The following is a 23,706-nucleotide window of genomic DNA, read 5'->3' on the forward strand; positions in this document are numbered from 1 at the left end:
GCTCTGATGTAAAATGTTGAAATTTTTTACTAGTAAAGCAATACAGTGCGAACATCGAACTACAAAATGGCGCTTTTGTGCGCCGACCAGAAACTATCTTTTACATCTAACTTTTACAATTTAACCACCATTTCCTTTTCCGTGCAACTGCTGGTACACAATATCATGTCGGGATTTCAAGTATAACAAAACATTGCAAAAAAGGCTTTTATAGTTAATATTTATTGATTTTCAAAAACGTGATAGTTATAGCAACTTCCACACAGCAACTTCAATGAACAAAGTTACATTCGATCTCCAAAGTGAAAGCAGTTCAATATGTACAAACAATGAAGGCCAGTTGTAAAAGGAAGTGATAAAACAGGCCCTAAAAATTACCACCAAACAGGAAACTTGCATTTGACAGGTGCTATTACATCCTACAGAAGAAACGTGAACTCGCAACCGCAGTATAATAATTAAACTACTTACCGATCTACAATTTTCAGCTTTAGTAGAGATACAGAAATTCTACAAAAAGAAAAACCCAAAAGGTGCATGTCCCATGATCTGTGCTTAAAACGTCTGCAAAATCAAAAAAAAAAAATTAAAAAGTAAAAATAAAACCTTCACTCCACACTCCCCCTACCCCCAACCCCCAACCCCCAACCCTCTCCCTCGCTCCCCAGAAAATAAAGGATTCCAGGAAGTTCACATTAAGATCAAAGCAGAGGTTTGCACCATCTACAGCGTGGATGAACCTTTTAGCTTTATGCCAGTCCCAAAATGCGAGCCATCAAACTGCAATGGTTACATCAACCGAACAAAGCTCCTATGCAGCAACTTTCAAGCCAACAGCCACCGATCATGGTCGCTTACAAAGACAGCATCACTTGAAGTTTAGCACAACCGAAGTATGATACATGAATAGCGAGTTACAGTGCTCATTTCCTTATCAAAAAATTGGCGACACACCCAAAAGAGCAGAAGGTGTGCAAATGGGCACCCTTGCCTTGTCTGCAATGAGTATAACCACTAGATGGCGGCCAAAGACCGAAAGAATACACCGATATTTGTCATACATACACAAAAAAGGTATAAAAAGTATGCAAATCGTAGGTAAAAAGGAACATTAATACTGACAAGACACATTCAGGGTTGAAATGAAATTATGCTTCCCACACAAAACCCAAAAAAATGAAAAGGGAAAAATAATTCTTGGTTAGTCTTTTGAACTCCAATAGCAAAAGGAGGAGATGAAAATAGACCGCTCACTCAGAATTCTGCTCATTAGTAAGAGCTGGATCAGATTCTGGCTCAGATTTCTTCTCAGCAGACTCCTGAGCTGGGACAGTCTCCACAGGTGTCGACTCAGCAGCAACAGCAGCAGCAGCAGCATCATCACTTGCCTGAACTGGAGCAACCTCTTCTTTCTTGTCCTCGGACGCTTTCTCATCCACTCGATCCTGCTCCTCGGCTGTGGTCGTGTGACTTTCCTCTTTAGCTTCGCATTTCTCATCTGCATCTTTTGCTTCAATAACCACAACCTCCTCATTTTCTTCCTTCTTATCCTTGATTGCATCACCCTCTGCTACTGCCTCTTCCTTTTTCTCTTCCACAACCTTGTCTTGATCACCTTCTGCTCCAGTCACTTCGTTTTTAGTTGCTTCGGCATCTGCACTGGTCTGCACATCCCTCTTCTTCTTGAATGAAAATCCGCTCAACTTGAATGACTTTTTAAAGGAAAAGCGTTTCTTCTTCTTCTTTGGCGTTTCACCAGATTGTGCAGGAACTGCTGGCGTTTCTGAAGCAGCTCCTTCATCAGCCTTCGGTGTCTTTCCAACTGCCTCTTCTGCTTGGGCTGCCTTTCCGGCCGCCTCCACGGAAGCTGCCTCGACCCCGTTAACGTCACCGGCCTTGCCGTCCTCTTTCGGTGCTGCCGCAGCTTCATCCTCAGCGGGCACGGGAGCGCTGCCATTTGCTTGCAGGTCACCCTTAGCCTCACCCGGGGATGGGGCATCTCCGTTCACACGGACGTGTTCACCATCCTGCAAGAGCACGCACTCACAATCAGGCATTGCACAGGGAAGGATAAACGCCGCTGTAAACTCCCAAGGGGGTCGATGATCCATCGAGCCACGAGAGGGAGCTCGAGGATGGTTGTAAGGAACCAGCATCTTAATTCGCAACAGAGTACATCATCACATTAAAAATACACCATTTTGTGTCTGTCTGACGGTTTTTTGATCATGATACATTCAGTCGTTACTTATCCAATCTCAACCAAACTTGACAGGACTAAGGGTCACCCGATCGAGGTTTTTCGACTTGTCCACCTTGGGTGAAGACTTAATTTGCCCACCCTCCCCAAGGGGGTGTTCCACCTTGGGTGAAGTCAATGTTAAGGTATATATCCATGGTAAGATATCAAAACGTGGTGTTTTTCGAAAGGCTGCTTCTAATAAGAAAACTAATAACAGCATTATATTAATGGTACTACAAAACAGTACCAATATTAAGAGTAATAATATCCCCTCTCCCCAAGGGGTTTTTTCCTCCTTCAACAAATGGCGTGTTAACGTGTATAAATAGCTTATCGTGGCGTTTTATGGTGCTTGAAAACGAGGAAGAAGAAGAAGCCTCCCAGAAATAAAAAAAAAAAATTATAAACCACAAACACACACGATTACCCTTTTTTTTTTAAACAGTCACACACACACACACACACACTTGCTGTTTAACACTAAACTGAAAGAAATCTGGAGGAATCCCGACATCCTCGAGCCATTCTCCGCTTTAAAAACGTGTCCACCGCAGAACAACGGACCAGAGACTAGATCTACTATAATCTCTGTATATCCCAGAGAGGATAACATGATGACCCTTCCTGTCACTACCATAGCATAGGGAGTGGGTGTACTAGTTTGTGGGACAAAATGCATCAATTCCCAATATTGTTGGTGAAGCAAAAAAGATCAATTAGGACAAGCAATGCTTTTTAAAAAGTTGCTCAGACGAGTTTCAAAAAGTCTAATCGATAGAATTTATACACATATCTATATAATACATATATATTTTTAACTCTAACATGATGCTGATTAGGTGCGGATAAAGCACGGGCATGACGGACCAAACGATCTCCTGTATCCAAGTTTCCTTTCATACGACACGAACGTTAAAGAAAAGAAAAAAAAAACCCATAAAATAAAATCACACCAAGTTCGAGGTTTAAATCTGAATGTTCGAGCCATTTAACAGCCGTTACAAGCCCATTGTGCGCATCCACAGACCTATTCATGGATCTCTGGACTGCAAGTCTTGCCCCGATGGACAGAGGGCGTTGTGCGCCGTAAAAATAAAATAAATAAATATAATAAAATAAAATAAATAAACAGCCCCTTTATCATGAAGTCCGCACGCTGAAAGAGAGCGACCACGGTCTGCACCCGACAGCAGGTTAACATTGGGAAGAGCATTTGCTTCACGCAGACAAACTAACGGCGATCGACAAAATGGAGCGCAGAACGACTCTCCTCCTCCTCCTCCTCCTCCTCCACCCCACTCAAAAAAGCCTTCGAGACAAAAGAACGCTCCCGGGCGCCAGTCCAATACACAAAATGGGAAAGTCGGTGGTTTACTCGACGGAAGGGGGGAAAAAACGAAGCAACAAACGAATTAGCGCCTCGGAATAAATGGCAAATGGACACAAGCGCTTTCCGACAATCGGCAGACTCCTTTGTCCGACTTTGCGATAAAAGATACAAAGACTAAACAAACCTGCTCGTTGGTTTTCGGTGGAGAGGCGACGACGGCCGCTTCCCCGGGCTTTTCCAACGCAGCTTCGCGTTCCGCCGTCTTGGAAAACTGGGCTCCCATGCTTTGCACTAACAAAAGACTCGAAGAGCAGCGAGACAAAGAGTCGGCACCGAAGCGCACCCGCCTGCGCGCGAGCCCAGACGAGGAGGGGCAGCCAACGGGAGGGGGCGGAGCGTCGGCAACGAAACGAAACGTGCGGGGATGGATGGAGCTGCTCAGGTCGGCTCGATGAGCGGCAACAAAAGAATCGCGAGGAAAAGGAAACAAAATGTCGATATCGCGGGACGTGGAATGAGCCGGAAGAAGAAAAATCGTCAGGAAAAAGGGAACCGCACAACGGACGCGCCTCAGATGCTGTCCGCGCTCGCTGCCCGCGCTCGCAAAGCAAGCCGCGCTCCTGCCCGCCTCTCCGTGTGCCTGCCGATAACAACGCCCCCGACGTGCGGCAGCCAATGGCGGTCCGCGTCTCGGGCGTGACTCCAGCAATCGGGATCCGCCCGCCGCTCAAACGACGATTTCAATGAGGGAGGGAAGATGTGCGTTGGCGTCGCGGCTTTTGTTTCTCGAAAAAAAAACACAAAATTGCACGAGATCACTAAACAAATCCCACTGATGGAGACGAACCGATAACCACATAATTAACAAGGACACGAGTATGTGTGTTCCAGATTAGATGTGTGTGTGTGTGTGTGTGTGTGTGTGTGTGTGTGTGTGTGTGTGTGTGTGTGTGTGTGTGTGTGTGTGTGTGTGTGTGTGTGCGCGGTTTGCGTGTGTGTGGTTTGTGTGTGTGCGCGGTTTGCGTGTGTGTGGTTTGTGTGAGTGCATGTGTTTGAGTGTTTGTGTTTGTGGTTTGGGTGTGTATGTAGTTTGGGTGTGTGTGTGTACATGTGTTTGTGCATGTGTTTGTGTGTGGTTTGGGTGTGTGTGTGTTTGTGCCTGTGTGTGTGTGCACGTGTGAGTGCGTGTTTGGGTGTGTGTGTGCGTGTGTTTGTGCATGAGTCCGTGCATTTGTGTGATGTGTGCTTGTGTGTGTGTGTGTTTGGGTGTGTGTGTTTGTGGTTTGGGTGTGTGTGTGCATGTGTGTTTGTGCATGTGTGTTTGTGTGTGTGTGCCTGTGTGTGCATGTGTGAGTGTGTGTTTGGGTGTGTGTGTGCTTGTGCATGCATGTGTGTTTGTGTGATGTGTGTGGGGTGTGTGATGTGTGTGATGTGTGTGATGTGTGTGATATGTGGTGTGTGTGATGTGTGTGTGTGGTGAGTGTGATGTGTGTGGTGGGTCTGGTGTGTGATGTGTGTGAAGTGTGTGTGATGTGTGTGATGTGTGTGGTGTGTGTGTGTGGTGTGTGTGATGTGTGGTGTGATGTGCGTGATGTGTGATGTGTGTGATGTGTGTGATGTGTGTGATGTGTGTGATGTGTGTGTGTGTGTGTGTGTGTGTGTGTGTGTGTGTGTGTGTGTGTGTGTGTGTGTGTGTGTTAGTTCAGGGTTGATTCCTTGCTTTTCCACCTTCAGCGGATTTAGTTAAATTAATCATTCACGTGCCAATGACGTCACGAGCATTGAGTTTTCAAACTGAATGTGCACACCTGTTTGAACAAGCTCATTTTGTAACCAAGGTTCCATCCTCACGACGTCTAACTTTGAGTGCACAATGAGTTTATTACTCGACGTTCTGATATGTTACTCATCGTTATCCACCAACTGATTACCCGTACTCATCGAGGACAAGCCGTGCATTGCTCGTAACAAAACACTAAACAACGCTCATTGTTTTGATTCGAGAGCACGACATGATGATGGTCCTCGGAGATGTTGATTCGAGAGCACGAGATGATGGTGGTCCTCGGAGATGTTGATTCGAGAGCACGACATGATGGTCCTCGGAGATGTTGATTCGAGAGCACGACATGATGGTCCTTGGAGACGTTGATTCGAGAGCACGACATGATGGTCCTTGGAGACGTTGATTCGAGAGCACGACATGATGGTCCTTGGAGACGTTGATTCGAGAGCACGACATGGTGGTCTTTGGAGATGTTGATTCGAGAGCACGACATGATGGTCCTTGGAGATGTTGATTCGAGAGCACGACATTATGGTGGTCCTCGGAGACGTTGATTCGAGAGCACGACATGATGGTCCTTGGAGACGTTGATTCGAGAGCACGACATGATGGTCCTTGGAGACGTTGATTGGATTGCTCTTGCCTGTAGTCGAGCGCCTTACCTCTTGAACATTCCTTTTAAAGGTAAAAAAAAAACAAACAGTTTTCATCGACTCTGACGTCATCCCGATGCATCATGCAAATGACGTGCAGCAAAGATGGCGAAAGTGGCCGTGTGTGTGTGTGTGTGTGTGTGTGTGTGTGTGTGTGTGTGACATTTGAGTGTTTGTGTGTGACATTTGAGTAATTCCTTGAACTGAATGACTACCTGAATGAATGGCAAGCCGGATCACTGGCTTCTAACTCACTGTCAGCAAGGTTGTAGAGAGAGTGAGGGCACACACACACACACACACACACACACACACACACACACACACACACACACACACACACACACACACACACACACACACACACACACACACACACACACACACACACACACACACACATCTATTTCTCATCTTGGTGTCAATACCCGTCTTGATTTCCCCTTAATTTAAAGGAATGAGGAATGAACAAGTAACAGCATCGACAAAACGAAGTTAAACAGAATCTGGAATGTGAGGCTTAATCACCTGTATTGTGTGCAGGTGATACTCGGAACAGTTGGAGTTACAAGGTATAACCTTAATGAAATGATGAAAATGATAACATAATATACATATTAAAACAAACGAACTACAATCAGAGCCAGCTGTCCATGTGACGTGATAATATTAAAATGAACCCTTGGAATAACGATGTGAGAAGAGCAAAACATCACAACTTGGACCTCCAAACGTAATCCAAAAAAACGAGGTGGACACTCCACATATCTCTATCTCTCTTTCTGGGAGCACTCCTTTCTACCTTCTGACAAACACTCAAAAATATCGAAAAAGAGACGAAGAGACGAAGAGAGAGAGAGAGAGAGAGAGAGAGAGAGAGAGAGAGAGAGAGAGAGAGAGAGAGAGAGAGAGAGAGAGAGAGAGAGAGAGACAGAGACAGAGACAGAGACAGAGACAGAGACAGAGACAGAGACAGAGACAGAGACAGAGACAGAGACAGAGACAGAGACAGAGACAGAGACAGAGACAGAGACAGAGACAGAGACAGAGACAGACAGAGACAGACAGACAGAGACAGACAGACAGACAGAGACAGACAGACAGACAGAGACAGACAGACAGAGACAGACAGACAGAGACAGACAGACAGAGACAGACAGACAGACAGAGACAGACAGACAGAGACAGACAGACAGAGACAGACAGACAGACAGAGACAGACAGACAGACAGAGACAGACAGACAGAGACAGACAGACAGACAGAGACAGACAGACAGAGACAGACAGACAGAGACAGACACAGACAGAGACAGAGACAGAGACAGACAGAGACAGACAGAGACAGAGACAGAGAGACTGAATCACTGCTTCTGCTTCATGAATGCCAGATTTAATTACCATGTCAATTATCAGATGGGTACTGTCCATCATTGATGTCGTCTCGACCCTTTTAGCAGAATAGTGGGTGCCCAACCTTAGTTATGTCCAAAGGTCATCATGTCAAGTAGAAGTAGACAGAGATAAAAAGAGTGAGAAAGCAGATTGTAAATGTACCACCAACACAAAATATATGTAAAGGGGACACTCATCACCAAAATACATCATCGATTCTAGAGAATGGTGAACAAATCCTTCACTTTATAGGATTGAGCACTTAATTAAATTACTACCCATGTAATCAGACATGCACTGTCAATCATCGACTTTTAGACACTTTTAGCTCAGACCCTCTTAAAACAGTGGAACCACAACCTCAGTTTTGTTTGAAGGTCATTCATTGATGGAGGTTGAGAGAGGGAGAGAGAGAGAGAGAGGGAGAGAGAGAGAGAGAGAGAGAGAGAGAGAGATAGAGATAGAGATAGAGATAGAGATAGAGATAGAGAGAGAGGGAGAGAGAGAGAGAGAGAGAGAGAGAGAGAGATAGAGATAGAGATAGAGATAGAGATAGAGATAGAGATAGAGATATGGTGATAGAGATAGAGAAACACATGGTGATAGAGATAGAGAAACACATGACTGCCATCCCTCTCCTCATCCCTCTCTTCCCTCATCCTCATCCCTCTCTTCTGTGCCAGACAGCACATAATATATAATGTTGATGTCATCCACCCTGGGCTCTAGGTGACGCTGGAAACGGTTGCTACGGAAACAATTTTGCTTCCTTTCTCCCCCAGATGCTCTCTACAGATCCTCTCTTTAACACAGTCTCAGCAGACATTGATTCAGAGATGATGTACAGGAATATTCAGGGTAATTTGGAATTTTTAATTCTCAGTATTTAAACAGTAAAATTGTTTGGATTGTTTTATCTGCCGTCCATTCGTTGTGTGTGTGTGTGTGTGTGTGTGTGTGTGTGTGTGTGTGTGTGTGTGTGTGTGTGTGTGTGTGTGTGTGTGTGTGTGTGTGTGTGTGTGTGTGTGTGTGTGTGTGTGTGTGTGTTTTCTTTAAATATATTTATAAGATGTCATTCCAAAGCAGACAGGTCACAAATCATATGTGTCAAAGAAAATATTGATGATGTGAATGCAATAATTAAAATCAAATTTTCTTTTTAAGGAATGAGTTCAGTTCAACAAGAAGCAACAATGTTGTTGGTTTGCCCTTCAGAGCCAAAGATGGCGATTCACACCAAGGAGCACGAATTTGTTTATAGTGTCGGGCTGTAGGCGTTCATTCCAGCATGGCCTGGGATGTCGGGGCGGTGGAAGGGCAAGGGGGACAGAATTTATTTGAAGGCAAAAAAACAATCCTTCCTTGAATGATTTTGGGTAGAAGATAAATACCTGGAGAAAACCTCAAGTTGCAAATTGACAATGGATCATGACGCTCTCGATCAAAATGGAAGTGGTCCAAGTCGTTGTTACACATGCACAGCAAAAGGTCACAAAAAGTAAAGAGAACAGCACTCGTAGAGCATATTGTCTTGCCTCACACACTCATTCTGAAGAACACACGACAATTATGGCCCACTGCTATTATGGCCCATACAACCATACCATCCATGCACCCCATTATGTCATATACATTGGCATTATCCATAGCTTTATTGATTGTTGATTGATTATTAGGGTATTTAACAACCACTTTTGTGTAAATTGAGGCCTGGCGTTGGCTTCACAGTTAAGGTGTCTTGAGTTCAAGCCCTTGTCAGGCCGTTGACTTAACACCAGATAAGGTTGATGCAGCCTGTCATCCTTCTGAGGTCATAAAAATGAGTACCAGCTTACTGGGGTAATAACCATTTGGGGTAAGTAGCTAACCTACTTCACAGTGGTGACCTGTCCAGGACTGCACTCCTTGCTAATGAAACTGCCTTTGCAGCCTTATGGTGTGAAAGGAATGGTATTATGTTATTATATTTTTTTTACACATTGAGGCTAAATTGCATCAATGTAGGTGAATATGAAAAATATTTTAAAACTATATTCCCCATGGCTCGTCAAATATATGCATGAAGTTTCGCATTAATCTGTGAAGCAGTAGTGGAGAAATGTTCTTTTTTAAACGTTTTTATTTTAAATTCAATATGTCTGCCAGACCACATGACCAATATTTAATTCTTCACTCACATCGGGTCGGAGATCAGACATATGAAGTTTCAGATCTTTCAGGATGAGGATTTTGATTCAACCAGTTATGGCTGGAATAACACTTTACCGATGATGCAATCATCATCACCCTATATAACCCATGGGTATATGACAAATGGCAAGTTTAAATTTTTTTCATTGAGCGGTTTCGGAGGAAAAGATGTCCAATTTTTTTTCCATTAATCCAACGAGTTGGTCCATTGGACCAAATTTTCATTCGTCTTCACGGCCTTGTAGCATACCTGCCTGCTGTACAGCTTGAGCATTAGCTTATCTTTCACCAAGACCCACTGATCTCTTTACGAACTGGATAACGTGCTTACCGTTAATTGGTTGCATGGTCCTGAAGCCACTGGAAGCGCTCCATCCACCATATTCCTTCTCCCACGACACAGAAAATCCCGTTTGCATAAATATGAATACTTGCTTTAAGGAAGGTGCACATTTCCTTTGAAAATTCCACCTTCATATTTGATTTTATTCCATTCCGACTTCATTTTAGTCCATTCCTGGGTTGAAAAAAGCATCGTTATGGTATTTATGAAATGCCTGCGTGTGCCGTTTACGGTTGTGAAAACCACGACGGTCATGATCAAAGGAGAAGAGGAACCACATTTCATCAGTAAGTGGCATTCACCTTTGTTACTAACAGTCCCATTCATTTGTTTTGGGAAAGCAAAGATGGTGGGCAAATGGCTTCAAAAAATGAGCTTTCCCTCTTATCCAGTTAGTATAGAAATCAATGCCAAGTCCAGATGAGCTTGGGCCAGGGTGGGGATGAAATGTTCGTCATTATTATTGCCAAATAATATCACTATTATGATTGTTGTTAATATTAGTAGTATAAATTAATCTATGCTTTGTTACAAAGGTATTGTTCTTTTTGTTTTGGTTTTTTGTAATTATAGAATGCCATGCAATGGATGGACTTATTAAGCTACCCTCCACACCTTAACATGGTGTGCGTTTAAAACATGGGAATTCTTCTAGATTATTTGTAGTTAATTAGCCTAATCAACTCAGGAGATCATGATGATCATTTTGGTGAATCACACTCATAATCAGAAAGCTCCAGTAGAACACCAGAAAAAAAAAACATGCCACACACACATACACACACACACACACACACACACACACACACACACACACACACACACACACACACACACACACACACACACACACACACACACACACTGGTATTGCAATCATCTCACATCCCCTTTGGGGCAAGACCAGTCACGCCTATGTATGGTAAGATTATTTTAATTAATCACGATACTGAGAATTAATCAATCATATTAATTAGTGGTTGTGCACTGCCAAGCACTAAAATCGCCATCCCACATAACTCGATGGCAGCTGTAGACTGGTCAGGTCGAATCGCACATTGCCAGGATATGTGTGGTGTATTATCCCAGTGAAAATTAACAAAATACAGGCAAATTGGAATTGGAGAATCCTTTTGAGGAAATTTTGAGGTCTACCTTATAAAGACTCCGAAATCCTTGTGATGACAAAATTATTGGCATTCAAAAGATATGATACATCTTGGAAACCTCATAGCACTTTCTGCACCTCTTTCACCTTAGTTACTAACAGGCCCATTCATTTGTTTTGGGAAAGCAAAGATGGTGGGCAAATGGCTTCAAAAAATGAGCTTTCCCTCCTACCCAGTTAGTATGGAGATCAGAGATATGTGTCGATTAAAGGCAGGAGGGGAAATTACTCCCTACCTTCTTGTCCTGTCCCACCCACCCATGCCTCGGAGTCTCTGAGCACAGCAACCACTCTTTGAGATGAGAAGCAGAGTAAGCTGGTATTAAGATTGTCAGAGAAGACCAGATTACTTTCAACCCATTGTTTAAGTAGGACTGTGTAATATGTTCAGGGTGCTGGTGGTACCTCACACACTCTTTAGGAAAAAGATATGGGAGCAGAAGGTAAAGCTCAATAAACATTCCATCATTAAAAATAATAATAGAAACCTTCCAAGGTTGTTTGAAAAATTACAAACAGCGGTTAAAGTCCACACAGCAAGACTATTACTGAAATCTATTATTATGTCTCTGGCTCCATTTCTCATCAGCACTTTTTATTTTTGGACATCCTATCTAAAAGGAAAGGAAGTCACGGAACCTTCATGTCAATTTCATTTTGGCCTTTGCAAAACAGGCAATTCATCAAATGGCAAAGGCAAAGATTCACAATGTGGGTTTGCAAGATAGTTTTGCATGCCTGAAAACTTTGTTACACTCATGTATCGTTTCGGAGTTTAAAGTGGCAGAGTACTCTGGGAATATTCAGAGATTCCTGGCAAGTTGGAATCTCAATGATGCGCTTTGTAGTGTTCCTCCTCATCTTAAGATAATGGAGCTAAAGAATATATATATATATATATATATATATATATATATATATATATATATATGTATATACATCATCATCATCATCATCATCATCACACCATTTGAAAGCCTTTATCCCTGAGCAGGGGTCAGCTTTTTGCAGGCTCCAATAATGGTACCCTTTCTTGTGGCAATGTTTTTATGGCCAGATGCCCTTCCTGACGCCAACCCTTTAGTCGCCTTCGACCCTGCAGGGATAATTACAAGTATACTGGTGTTCATTTCACCGACCTTCAGAAGGATGACAGGCTGAGTCAACCGCCCTGATGATGCTAACTCAGCAGCCAGCAGGGCTCGAACTCAGGACCCCAAGCCACTGCCTTAACCGCGAAGCCACACCAGGCTATATATATATATATATATATATATATATATATATATATATATATATATATATATATATATATATATATATATATATATATATATATATATATATATATATATATATATATATATCTATGTTTGTTGCACTTCACCAACATTGTGTTCTATTGACTCAATAATTTGCCCAAGGTTATCTTCCATCTGCTTGGAGGTCATGTTACATCACATTCATCAACCATCGTTGCTGCTTACATATAAAAATAAAACGATTCCTTTCACGCTATGAGGCACGTAGGGCTGTCGAGGCAGTTTCATTGGTTAAGGAGTACAATCCTCTGAACGCAGGATGCTTATCTATGCCATGAGCAAAAATCACTTTGGCTTCACTACAAAGCCCAGAGTTGGATGCTTTAGTTATAACCTCCACTTAAAATTAGTGAAATGAAACATCTTGAAAATTCTGAATTATTCTAATTCAGATTTCAATATCACCATAAGACATATTGATAAGTTGCTTAAACTTTTTTTTTATATAAGAAGAAGAATATTTGTAATATTGTCTACCACCGTGTGGTACGACACGATACACATTTACATCGAGAGAATTGGGGTCTTCCCCTCACCCTGAACCCTCTCCCCCAGATATGCTCCCCAACAGAAACCATACTTGGGGTACCCTTTGGCAACCTGCAAAATTTGGTTGCATTTTGTTGAGTAGTTTTTTTAGTTTTTGGACCACATATGAACAAGTATATAAATATACAAATTCATTGTTATACTCTACAAGCAGGGCTGCAACCACTGCATGGGTTCCTGGCATTGCATTTTGCTGTTATAATGCTGTTGGTATTTTGAAGAAATCAAAGTTTCGTTTTTTTTTTCTATTTTTTTATGGGAGTCTAAAACACTTCCCTACACCTACTAAGGAATGGGGTCGGGGATCATTTCATATTACATTCTACATTTCGACAGATTCTCAATGGGATTAAAGTCTACTCCACTCAAGGACTTTCACACTCTTGTTCTGAAGCCATTCCAGTGTTACTTTGGCTGAATGCTTGGGGTCATTGTTGTCCTGTTGGAATGTAAATTTTTGCAGCAGTCTGAGGTATTTTGCACTCTGAAGCAGGTTCTCCTCAAGGATTTGCCTGTATTTGGCTCCATTCATTGTTCTCTCTATCTCTACAAGTCTCCCAGTCCCTGCTGCTGAAAAGCACTCCCATTGCATGATGCTACCACCACCATGCTTCATGGTTGGGATGGTGTTAGATGGGTGATGAGCTGAGCTTGGTTTCCACCAGATGTAGAGCTATGCATTCAGGCCAAAGAGTTCAATTTTCATCTCGTCAGACGACAGAATCTTTTGCCTCATGCTCACAGAGTCTTTTATGTGCCTTTTTGCAAACTCCAGGCATGCTGCCCTGCGCCTTTTTCTCAGGAGTGGTTTCTGTCTGGCCACTTTCCCATAAAGCCGAGATTTGTGAAGTGCCGCAGAGATTGTTGTCCTTCCGACAGGTTCTCCCATCTCAGCCAACGAACTCTGTAGTTCTGTCAGTGTGGTCATTGTGTTCTTGGTCACCTCCATGACCAAGGTCCTTCTTGCCCGGTTGCTCAGTTTGGTCAGACATCCAGCTCTCGGAAGAGTATTGGTAGTTCCATATTCTTTCCATTTCCTAATGATTGAGCTCACTGTGCTCTTGGTAACTTTCAACACTAGAAATTGTTTTATAACCTTGTCCAGATCTATGCCTCCTCACAATTATATCTCGGAGTTTTATGGACAGTTCCTTGGACTTCATGGTGGAGTTTCTGCTTTGACATGCACTGTCAACTGTGGGACCTCATACAGAAAGGTGTATTTCTTTATCCATCCTGTCCAATCAATTGAATTGGCAACAGGTGTACTCCAATCAAGTTGTAGAGACATCTCAAGGATGATCAAAGGAAATTGGATACATTTGAGCTCAATTTGGAGCGTCATAGCAAAGAGGTTGCATACTTATTGACGCAACACATTTTAGCTTTTCATTGCTAATTACTTCATAAAAGTTTCTAAAAAAAAAAATTCCACTTTGACAGGATGGGTGAAGTAAAAAAAAAAATAGTTGAATTTAACCCATTTTTAGCTCGCCTGTTCGAAGAACAGCGAGCTATAGCGATACCCCCGGCGTGAGCGTGAGCATGAGCAATCAACGTCAGCGTGAGCATGAGAATGTTAAAGTTTTTGGTGCAAGTTATTTCCTTTCTAATGTTTTTATCTACCACACTATTTTTTTACTGATTACAATATACAAATACATATATTACTTTAAAATTATTTGGATCAGACTTCACTGCAATGCTTTATAAACCAGAGAGTTGGTGTCAAAGCCACCCAATGCTCACCTGTTTATACATTTATCGTTTTTAAAAGACGAGTCTAATAATATTTTTTTATAAAGCATTGCAGTGAAGTCTGATCCAAATAATTTTAAAGCAATATATGTATTTGTATATTGTAATCAGTAAAAAAATAGTGTGGTAGATAAAAACATTAGAAAGGAAAAAAGTGAAAACATGAACATGACAAAATCGTTTCACATCAAGGTGTTCAACTAATCATGATAATATTGAAATAAATATTAACTCATGCTTACCATTTAAAGATAAATCATCATCATCATCATCATCTTAAAATGTTCCATATATATATGAATATATATGTATACAATACATCATAAGCATCAGTTCCAGTTATTGAATACACCCCCTTCTTTTTCATCATCAAAAGTTCCACAGTTTATGCATCATCATCCCAGTTATAAAATGCATCACAACTTTATTACTATGACATTGTGACACGGCAGTTCACACAATAGTTTCATGAGCAAGTACATTTAACTCTCGTGCTAAGCAAGCAACACATCAGTTTACTAAATCTGATGTGACAACCAGAGAGTTGGTGTCAAAGCCACCAAATGCTCGCCTGTTTATACATTTATCGTTTTTAAAAGACTAGTCTAATAATATTTTTTATAAAGCATTGCAGTGAAGTCTGATCCAAATAATTTTAAAGCAATATATGTATTTGTATATTGTAATCAGTAAAAAATAGTGTGGTAGATAAAAACATTAGAAAGGAAATAACTTGCACCAAAAACTTTAACATTTTCACACTCACGCTGACGCTCATGCTCACGCCAGGGGTATCGCTATAGCTCTCTTCTTCGAACAGGCGAGCTAAAAACAACAACACCAGGTACCGTTTCCAATTTATTGAAGAATGGATTTTAAAGTCTCTTATCCATACTATACCATACTGCAAAATGAAAAAAAACAAAAAAACAACATCATGTTCCGTTTCAATATTTTTTTATTAAACAAACACAGCACACATAACTTTGCAAAATGATGAAGATGATGATGATGATGATGATGATGAAGATGAGGTACGCTAATAATAAAGATGAGGTAGTCTAATAATATTTTTTATAAAGCATTGCAGTGAAGTCTGATCCAAATAATTTTAAAGCAATATATGTATTTGTATATTGTAATCAGTTACTTAGTACACATATTAAATGAATGACAAGCGTCCAGTATAAACAGGAGAGCATTGGGTGGCTTTGACACCATCTTAGGTTGAAAATATTTTTTTTTGAATCATTTGTTAATTTCAACTTCACTACACCAATAATATACCCCAAAGGAACCTCCATGCCAAATATCAGCATCCTAGTACACATATTAAATGAATGGCAAGCTTCTAAATAACTTGCACCAAAAACTTTAACATTTTCACGCTCACGCTCGCGCTCACACTGATGCTCACGCCGGGGTATCGCTATAGCTCTCTGTTCTTCGAACAGGCGAGCTTAAAATATTATTAGACTAGTCTTTGAGCATCAGCGTCAGCATGAGCATAAAAATGTTAAAGTTTTGGTGCAAGTTATTTCCTTTCTAATGTTTTTATCTACCACACTATTTTTTTACTGATTACAATATACAAATACATATATTGCTTTAAAATTATTTGGATCAGACTTCACTGCAATGCTTTATAAAAAATATTCTTAGACTAGTCTTTTAAAAACGAAAAACGATAAATGTATAAACAGGCGAGCATTGGGTGGCTTTGACACCACTCTGGTTAATTCACGCTGTGACATAAAAAAAAATGAAAAGTCAAGGGGTGGGAATACTTTCTGCCGGCACTGTATGTCAGTAGATCAAATAACAGTAAAACTATTCAACATTCTTTTTGGTATATTCATTTTCGGACACCCTCTGTATGTGTATGTATTGACGTTTTACATCACAAGAACTTTACAATGTGGCCCAGCAAGGCCAAATATGGTTTCAGTATGTCCCAATTTTTTTGAAGTGTACAGTGTGTTCCAGAAAAAAAGTGTCACTTGTAGAAATATCACCACTTTAAATTGCCCACCGAACGTTTAGTCCGAGATGGACACTTTCAGCCCACTTTCGATGCTCGTGGGCATAATTGTTTTTGAAAATATGATTTTTACTTTTGTCCTTGTATTTGTTTTCTGTGTTTTCTGTTTATTCCTCTTTACCTACCTTGGTGGTGCTTTATCTCTTAAAATTATCTACAGTTCTGATTATGGACTTGCAGTGGATGATAAATCTTTTTGAGCAACACCAAGACAGTTTCTGACTGCCTGAGGTTTCTTGCGCCTGGAGTGAAGAACTCTGCAGTCTTTTACCTTCGAACAAAGCACTGAACAAAATGTGCTTTTGGGGCATGTTGTGAGCCTATCGATCACAAACGCAGAATGCTGTTATTGTGGATGATAAAATTCTTCTTGAGTTAATAAAATTGAGCAGTTAAATCCTACATGTCCCTCGGGTGTATGACAATTATCACCGAAAATGAACAACACTCACCAAACTCGTTGGAGAATATGGTATCTAATGAAGGTAAGTGGTGGAGGGGGAGGGGTGGTTAATTGTGAGTGGCTGTGGAAAGATAATTAATACTTAGATCGTTTTACAACTATTGACTTTCTGTAATCGTTAAAACGTTTCATCTCATTTTGCAATACTGTTGCACCCACTATAGTTGATACGTTCTTTAGACATGAGGATGGAAGCAGACACTTGCTAATTTACATGTCCATCACACAGGAGTGTCTGCACTTCCTGGGGGATTTTGCTGCTCGTTGTAAGCTGTCCTGCACCATTGAGACTTGATGTACATAATGCTCTGAAGGCAAAGGTGAGCTATTAACATCGAATGAAGATTAACTCTTTGAGGAAGATAATGTTAACTGATCAGGGTAGTTTTGCTCAAATTCAGCAAATATCAACTGAAGCTCCTAACTTTAACTCTTGGGGAAAAAAACAAACAAACCTGTCATGTCAGCATGGTGCAGATGGAAAGCCAGTGGTGATGAAAATTTACACCGAAGAATGATTTTATACTCTAACTACAACGACTACTATGATTGCTCCTACTACTTTAAAGACCCCAATTATTCCCAGCTTCTTGTGGGGATGGCCAGAGATTGCTTCTGTCCCAAGTCTTTCACGAACTGAAAGTCTTTTTACACTTTCAGACTGGTCTCCTACATGTACTGTCCATGATATGAATTAAGCCTGGGATGTCTGCAGCTGTAGAGAAACCCAGGTAGGGTTTGAAACAGCAAGGACCTTCTCTTGCGAAGCATTTCTTGGTTGCCTCATGCAGCTTTCTTTGGCGAGAAGAGCATGGGAGTAAATTTATTTGATAATCCTAGCCACCTGGGGTAATAAATTAGGTGAGAGCCGATTTGTTATTCCCTCCAATAACAGATGAGAGACTTGATCGGGAATTGCTATTTTCTATGTTCACTGCTATTAGCATTGCATGTGGTACATGCTTGGAAGCCTCAGTGGTGCACGTTTCTGTCTACGCTGTTGCTGATGATTCAGCAACGAGCACTCCGACGATCCCCATTGGTGTAGGACTGTGTCCAATGGGAATTGGTGGAGTGCTCGTCACACTCCACATGTTTCGATTTCGATCACGCCACATGCCTTCTGGTTGAAAGTTTGCATTAGCAGGAAAAATCGTCTGGGTGGCAGAGGGATGGTTGTTCTGTGCGGATTATGCGGTTTCACTGTGTGAGACATAATCCGTGGTGATGCTCACCATAACAGTCAGGAGGTGCGTCTGTATAAACGACGAATGTGGTCATCATTGGTTAGATATTTATTGGTATGTTATCCTGATGAGGGTAAATAAGCCTGAAATCTGGATTGGTGGTTTTGTTTGATGATTAATTGATGTTGACCAGATAATCTTTGTCTGTTTGACAGAGTCACAGGTCTGAGGATTCTGTGTTGGAGGTGACGCTTTGGTGTGAGACTGTGTCCAATGGGGATCGGTGGAGTCTGGATCCGGATTTGATAATATTTTAAGTGATTCTTCACCATTGAGAGATAGGGCCAAAAATGATAGAGTATGATATAGTATTATACTTCAAAATGTATTGGGCCTGATATATTCTCATGGATCAGGCATTATGTGGTGGAGCTATGTGCTCTACTGAGTGCCCTTCAAGTTTTTTCTTGTTTTTATATTTTCATTTTCAGACGCTTTCCAATGGTTTTGTGATTTTTCCCTGTGTATTGACTTCAACATCTATCGGCATGCAAAATTTCAGCTTTCTCCATCACCGAGAAGGTACACATCATTAATATCAGTCAGGGTGTGAGTGAGTCAGTGAGTGGTTAGAATGAGCTCTACATATACTGTTTATTGCGATAGTGTGTGTCGGGGTGGTGCTGAGGTGTCATTCACCAGACAGCGGTCTGCTTGGGCTAAAATGAAGCAGTCCCTTTGGGTGGGTGCCTGGAATGTCCTATCTTGAAGAGAGGATGATCACCTGTCTCCGTTATCATCTGAGCTCAGGCTTTTGAACATCAGTATTGCAGCACTCTCTGAGGTTCGGAGACCAGATAGTGGTGAGATCATAGCGGATGGTTACACCTACTATTGGTCTGGTCACTCTGATTGTTACCATGCCGAAGGAGTTGCTGTAGCTGTGTCCAATCAGCTGACTCCAATGATAATTTAAGTAACACCAGTCAACGAGCATATTATGAGACTGAGGATTCGTCACACCTTGGGTTTTGTTTCCCTGGTCTCTGTATATGTTTGACTGAGGCGAGTGATCTCACTGTGAAGGACACATTCTGTACCATGCTCAAGTCTGTGGTTGATCAGTGCTGCAGGCAGGATACTCTTCTAGTCTTGGGGGATTTACATGCATTGACTGGAACTGATAGGGATGGTTATGATACATGTGTTGGTCCCCATGGGTCTGGAACTGTGAACCAGAATAGCACTAAGTTCCTCGATTTTGCAAGAAGTCTTGGACTTAGGGTGGCTGGTTCATGGTTTCAATGCACAGAAGCTCATCGCTGGACTTGGTTTTGCAATGCTGGTGGTGTGACAAAGGAGATTGACACTGTGCTCGTTGATGGTTGCTGGAGGATGATCCAGAACTGCAGGGTCTACCGGAGTGCTCAGTTCCTCAATACCAAATACAGGCTTGTTGTAGCAACTCTGAAGTTGCAGCTTAAATCCGGGAGAATGGGACCATCCCAGCCTAGACTGGATGTTGGCAAGCTCAAGGATGAGAGGGTAGCTGAGGAGTTTGCGAACTGAGTGGGGATTTGGTTGATCGGCATCTCAGGAGATGGGGATGTCCAGATGGAGGTCCCTGGAATACTGGCGGAAAGTGGACGCAGCGACGTATTGCTCCGTTGCATGCTCCAATACCTGACCTGACCTGATGCCCTTGCTTGATTCACACCCAATTGGCCAAATCTATCAGTTCACTTCTATTCTATGAACAAATGCTATCCGTACCACATTGTAATCTAACCTAACATTTACAGGTAGAGAATTTGGCATGGGTATTGACACATAATGGCAATTACCCATTTGGAAAGATACCATATGATTATTAATATCCACAACTTTATACAGATGGCAGTTTTAGATATGGTTTTAACGTTAGATGGATAGACGTCGTAATCAATAGGATGGCATGTAGTGCTCACTGCCAGCTCCACACTATATTGGTAGTTTTAGGTGAAGTTTAATCCTGTTAAAGATGAAACACAGACCAGACATATTAAACTTTGTTGCATGAATATGAAGAAAAGTCCAAGGAAGTGCAAGAGTGAAAATTGGGTGTTTGGGCTAATTAAAACACCCCTTTTGAAGATAATTAATGGCTGTATTTAAGTATATCCTTTATCAGGCACATCCTTGGTCACCGCTCTCTATGGGGTCTTAAGTTCTCTCTATCGAGTGCAGCCCGTGGCTGCTGGTTGCATCATTGGTTGGGATGCGGCTATGCCGCTGATGCAGTGTCCCCCTTACCAGTGCACTGGTTCTCATTTTGCCGACCTCGGAAGGATGACAGGCTGAGTCAACCTCCTGGTGTATTAATTCAGCGGTCCAACGGGGCTTGAACTCAGGACCCTGGGATCCCAAGACGCCACCCTAACCACTAAGCCAACACCAGGCTTGGGGTCTTAAGTATATCCTCGGTAATTTCGCTCGGGTCTGAAGCCACCATGTTTTTTGGCCTTCTCAACATCGCCTTCACTCGGAACAGGCCACAACGATTTCCTAACGGAAATTTTTTTTCCACTTCCCTCACTCATATTATTGAGTGCCTGTTCATCATAGCTCAGAATCACTGGGTACATTGCGATGCTTATAAATGCCTGGAGACGTCAACATTTGTTGCCTTATTTCATTTTTGCACATGCGATAACCACGAGAATCTCTTAAACTAAGCAGAATTACAACATTTAAGCTCCAGTCAAACTTACAAGCAGTTCCGACTCCTAGAAAAGTGTTCATTTGTCCAATTCGGAGATATTTGACATTTTGGGCATCTCCGGGAGGTGGATGTGTAATATGATGGTTCGGTGATTGTTAATCACATACCAAGTGAGCCGTTTCATATCAACTGTTTTGTTGGAGTGGTTGCTTGAGTGCTTAAGCCACTTGGCAAGCGCTCTCCAAGTTGCTTGGTTGTTTGTTTTCGGATAAGTTCCCGTGCTCTCAATGGAACATTGATTAGACGTACATTTCCGCCTATGTTTGGCCTTGCGGTGGGTTCCTCAGAAGGTGTCTCATCTGCTGAAGATGTGTAATTTTATTTTTACAGGACATCGTTTTGTTTAACCTTTTTGTGCGATCTCCTTTTAATATAATCTACCCCTCACTATGACATCGATACATACTGTATATAAAAACAATAAGGTCCATCCGACCACGTGTTTGCTGTGATCAGGCTGTGAAGGCATAGCGCATAGATCAACATTTTGTGTTCTGGGCCTTGATATATTTTTCAATTGTAGTTTGCTAATTTCACATTTGAATTCCTCTTTCAAATAACTGTGTTTTAAGGTAAATCTTTGTGTTTGTATGCACTTTATGCCAGTGTACATTTGCACGCATGTGTATGTAATGTATATAAACTGTTTTACCACAACGGCACTTGGTACGGGTGTGTGTGTGTGTGTGTGTGTGTGTGTGTGTGTGTGTGTGTGTGTGTGTGTGTGTGTGTGTGTGTGTGTGTGTGTGTGTGTGTGTGTGTGTGTGTGTTGCTTGTTATCTCCATATATGGATTCAGAAAGTGGTATGGAGCCCTCCCAGGTATCAATGTGTGTACGTGTTTACGTGCAAGTTGCTGTTGTTGCCTGCTGTCTCCACATTTGGGTGGGTTTCAGGAGGTGAAACAGAGACCTACCCGGTCTCAAAGTGTTTGTGTGTGTGTGTGTTGTTGTTCATAAAGCACAACACATACACACCTCGGGCTGAGGACTTGGTGTTGCCGGGGGGGAGGAGAGGGGGCAAGAAGGGTGGGAAAGGTGGGAAGCTTGAAGACTTGGTGTTGGGTGAGGGTGGAGGTGTTGGAGACTTGGAGTTGAGGGGGGTGAGGGGAGGGTGAAGTTGAGGAATTGAAATCACATTTTACACGGAATTTACACAGGTACCTGCTCGTATACCATATGCTTTTGGCCTATAAATCGATGTGGAGTACAAGTCGAATTGGCTAATTTTCCAATTTTTATTTCCTTCTTTCATAGATAAGTCGATTTGGAGTATAAAACGAAGCAAAATCAACTATGGTAGTTCGCAAAACTGAGTCAGAACAATAAAGGTGTTATTTCCTCCCTGACACTCAACTCATCACTACCTAGGTACTTCCAGGGTTCTGAATATTAATGAGCTGTTTTGTGCAGATGATTGGAATTACTCTGTCGGATGACCTTTCAGATAAATTAGGAATGTAAATAGTTTTTCAACATGTTTGTTATCATATAGAAGTACAGTATTTAAAACAAGCTACAGAATCAATATCAGCACTGGCTCTCACAGCACATTGCATTTTGTCACAGTTCACTTCACCTCAACAAAACATGAACACCTGACACATTGAAATACAAGCACTCAATGTTTGCCCACCTATCTTTGCAGCCAGGATTAGCCTTCTTGGTTATCTCAACACAAGAATTGTCTTCATACAAATACAGTATTTGTATTTCCACAGTGGTCTGATCACCAAGGGACCCTGCCATTTTGCTGTCAAAGGACATTCCTGGCAAACTCCCAAAACATTTCAAGTTCTATTGGGAACAAATTCATATATATATATATATATATATATATATATATATATATATATATATATATATATATATATATATATATATTCGAAACATGTGGAGTTTGATGAGCACTCCCCCAATCTCCAAAGGAATTGTCTCCGATTTTAGCGTGTGAGACATAAATCGCAGCGATGCTCACCATAACAGTCAGGATGGGTGTGTATGTGTATGTGTATGTTCCTTAGAAGAAGAACTTCCTTAGAAGAAAAGAACAAGATGGTAGGCTTCAAGTCATGGAATGGCCAGCACAGTCTCCAGACTTAAACCCCATGGAGCTGGTTTGGTTTAAACTGGTTTATACACACACACACACACACACACACACACACACACACACACACACACACACACACACACACACACACACACACACACACACACACACACACACACACACACACACACACACACACACACACACACACCTGTGGGCCGGGGACCGGTGGTGAGAACGACCGCTAGGTGGGGGAAGTTACGTCGTCTCCCATCAGACTCCCGGAATTGTAGGCCGTTGCTAACAGATAATTCCATGACGCGGAGGGTCGCTTAACCGATTGTGGACGCCAATACCTCCACCGCATAGCGTAGGGTCTATTTGTCTTGAACCAATTTAGCTAATTAACCACGCGGTGTCGTCTCGCGGGGAACCACGCTCTCAGTACGCCTTGCCCGAACCGGATCAC

General features: G+C 41.9%; 1 protein-coding gene and 1 long non-coding RNA gene across 3 annotated transcripts in view; one reads left to right on the plus strand and one right to left on the minus strand.

Annotated features, from left to right (window-relative positions):
* Positions 1–204: 204 nt before the first annotated feature.
* On the minus strand, positions 205–4,198 carry MARCKS (myristoylated alanine rich protein kinase C substrate). Its single transcript, XM_085872780.1, has 2 exons — positions 3,757–4,198; positions 205–2,027 (listed from the first exon to the last, which is right to left on the minus strand). Exons 1-2 carry the CDS (start codon positions 3,853–3,855, stop codon positions 1,251–1,253), a joined length of 876 nt encoding a protein of 291 aa, XP_085728906.1. The 5' UTR covers positions 3,856–4,198; the 3' UTR covers positions 205–1,250.
* A 1,670-nt stretch (positions 4,199–5,868) lies between these two features.
* Positions 5,869–23,706, plus strand: part of LOC147033917 (uncharacterized) — a 30,594-nt gene continuing 12,756 nt past the window's right edge. For both annotated transcript variants that reach the window (XR_015055961.1, XR_015055963.1), the window contains exons 1-2: positions 5,869–6,042; positions 17,468–17,558. This is a non-coding gene — a long non-coding RNA (uncharacterized LOC147033917). The remainder of the gene's footprint in view (positions 6,043–17,467; positions 17,559–23,706) is intronic.

Source organism: Eptatretus burgeri, chromosome 1, assembly GCF_056783735.1.
Source record: "Eptatretus burgeri isolate ZD-2024b chromosome 1, Ebu_testis_v1, whole genome shotgun sequence".
Classification (NCBI taxonomy): Eukaryota; Metazoa; Chordata; class Myxini; order Myxiniformes; family Myxinidae; genus Eptatretus; species Eptatretus burgeri.

Coding starts and splice junctions, on each gene's coding strand:
- MARCKS (XM_085872780.1), bottom strand. CDS start 3,855: ATGGGAGCCCAGTTTTCCAAGACGGCGGAACGCGAAGCTGCGTTGGAA. Junction 2,028..3,756: donor CACCGAAAACCAACGAGCAG/GTTTGTTTAGTC, acceptor GTGCTCTTGCAG/GATGGTGAACACGTCCGTGT.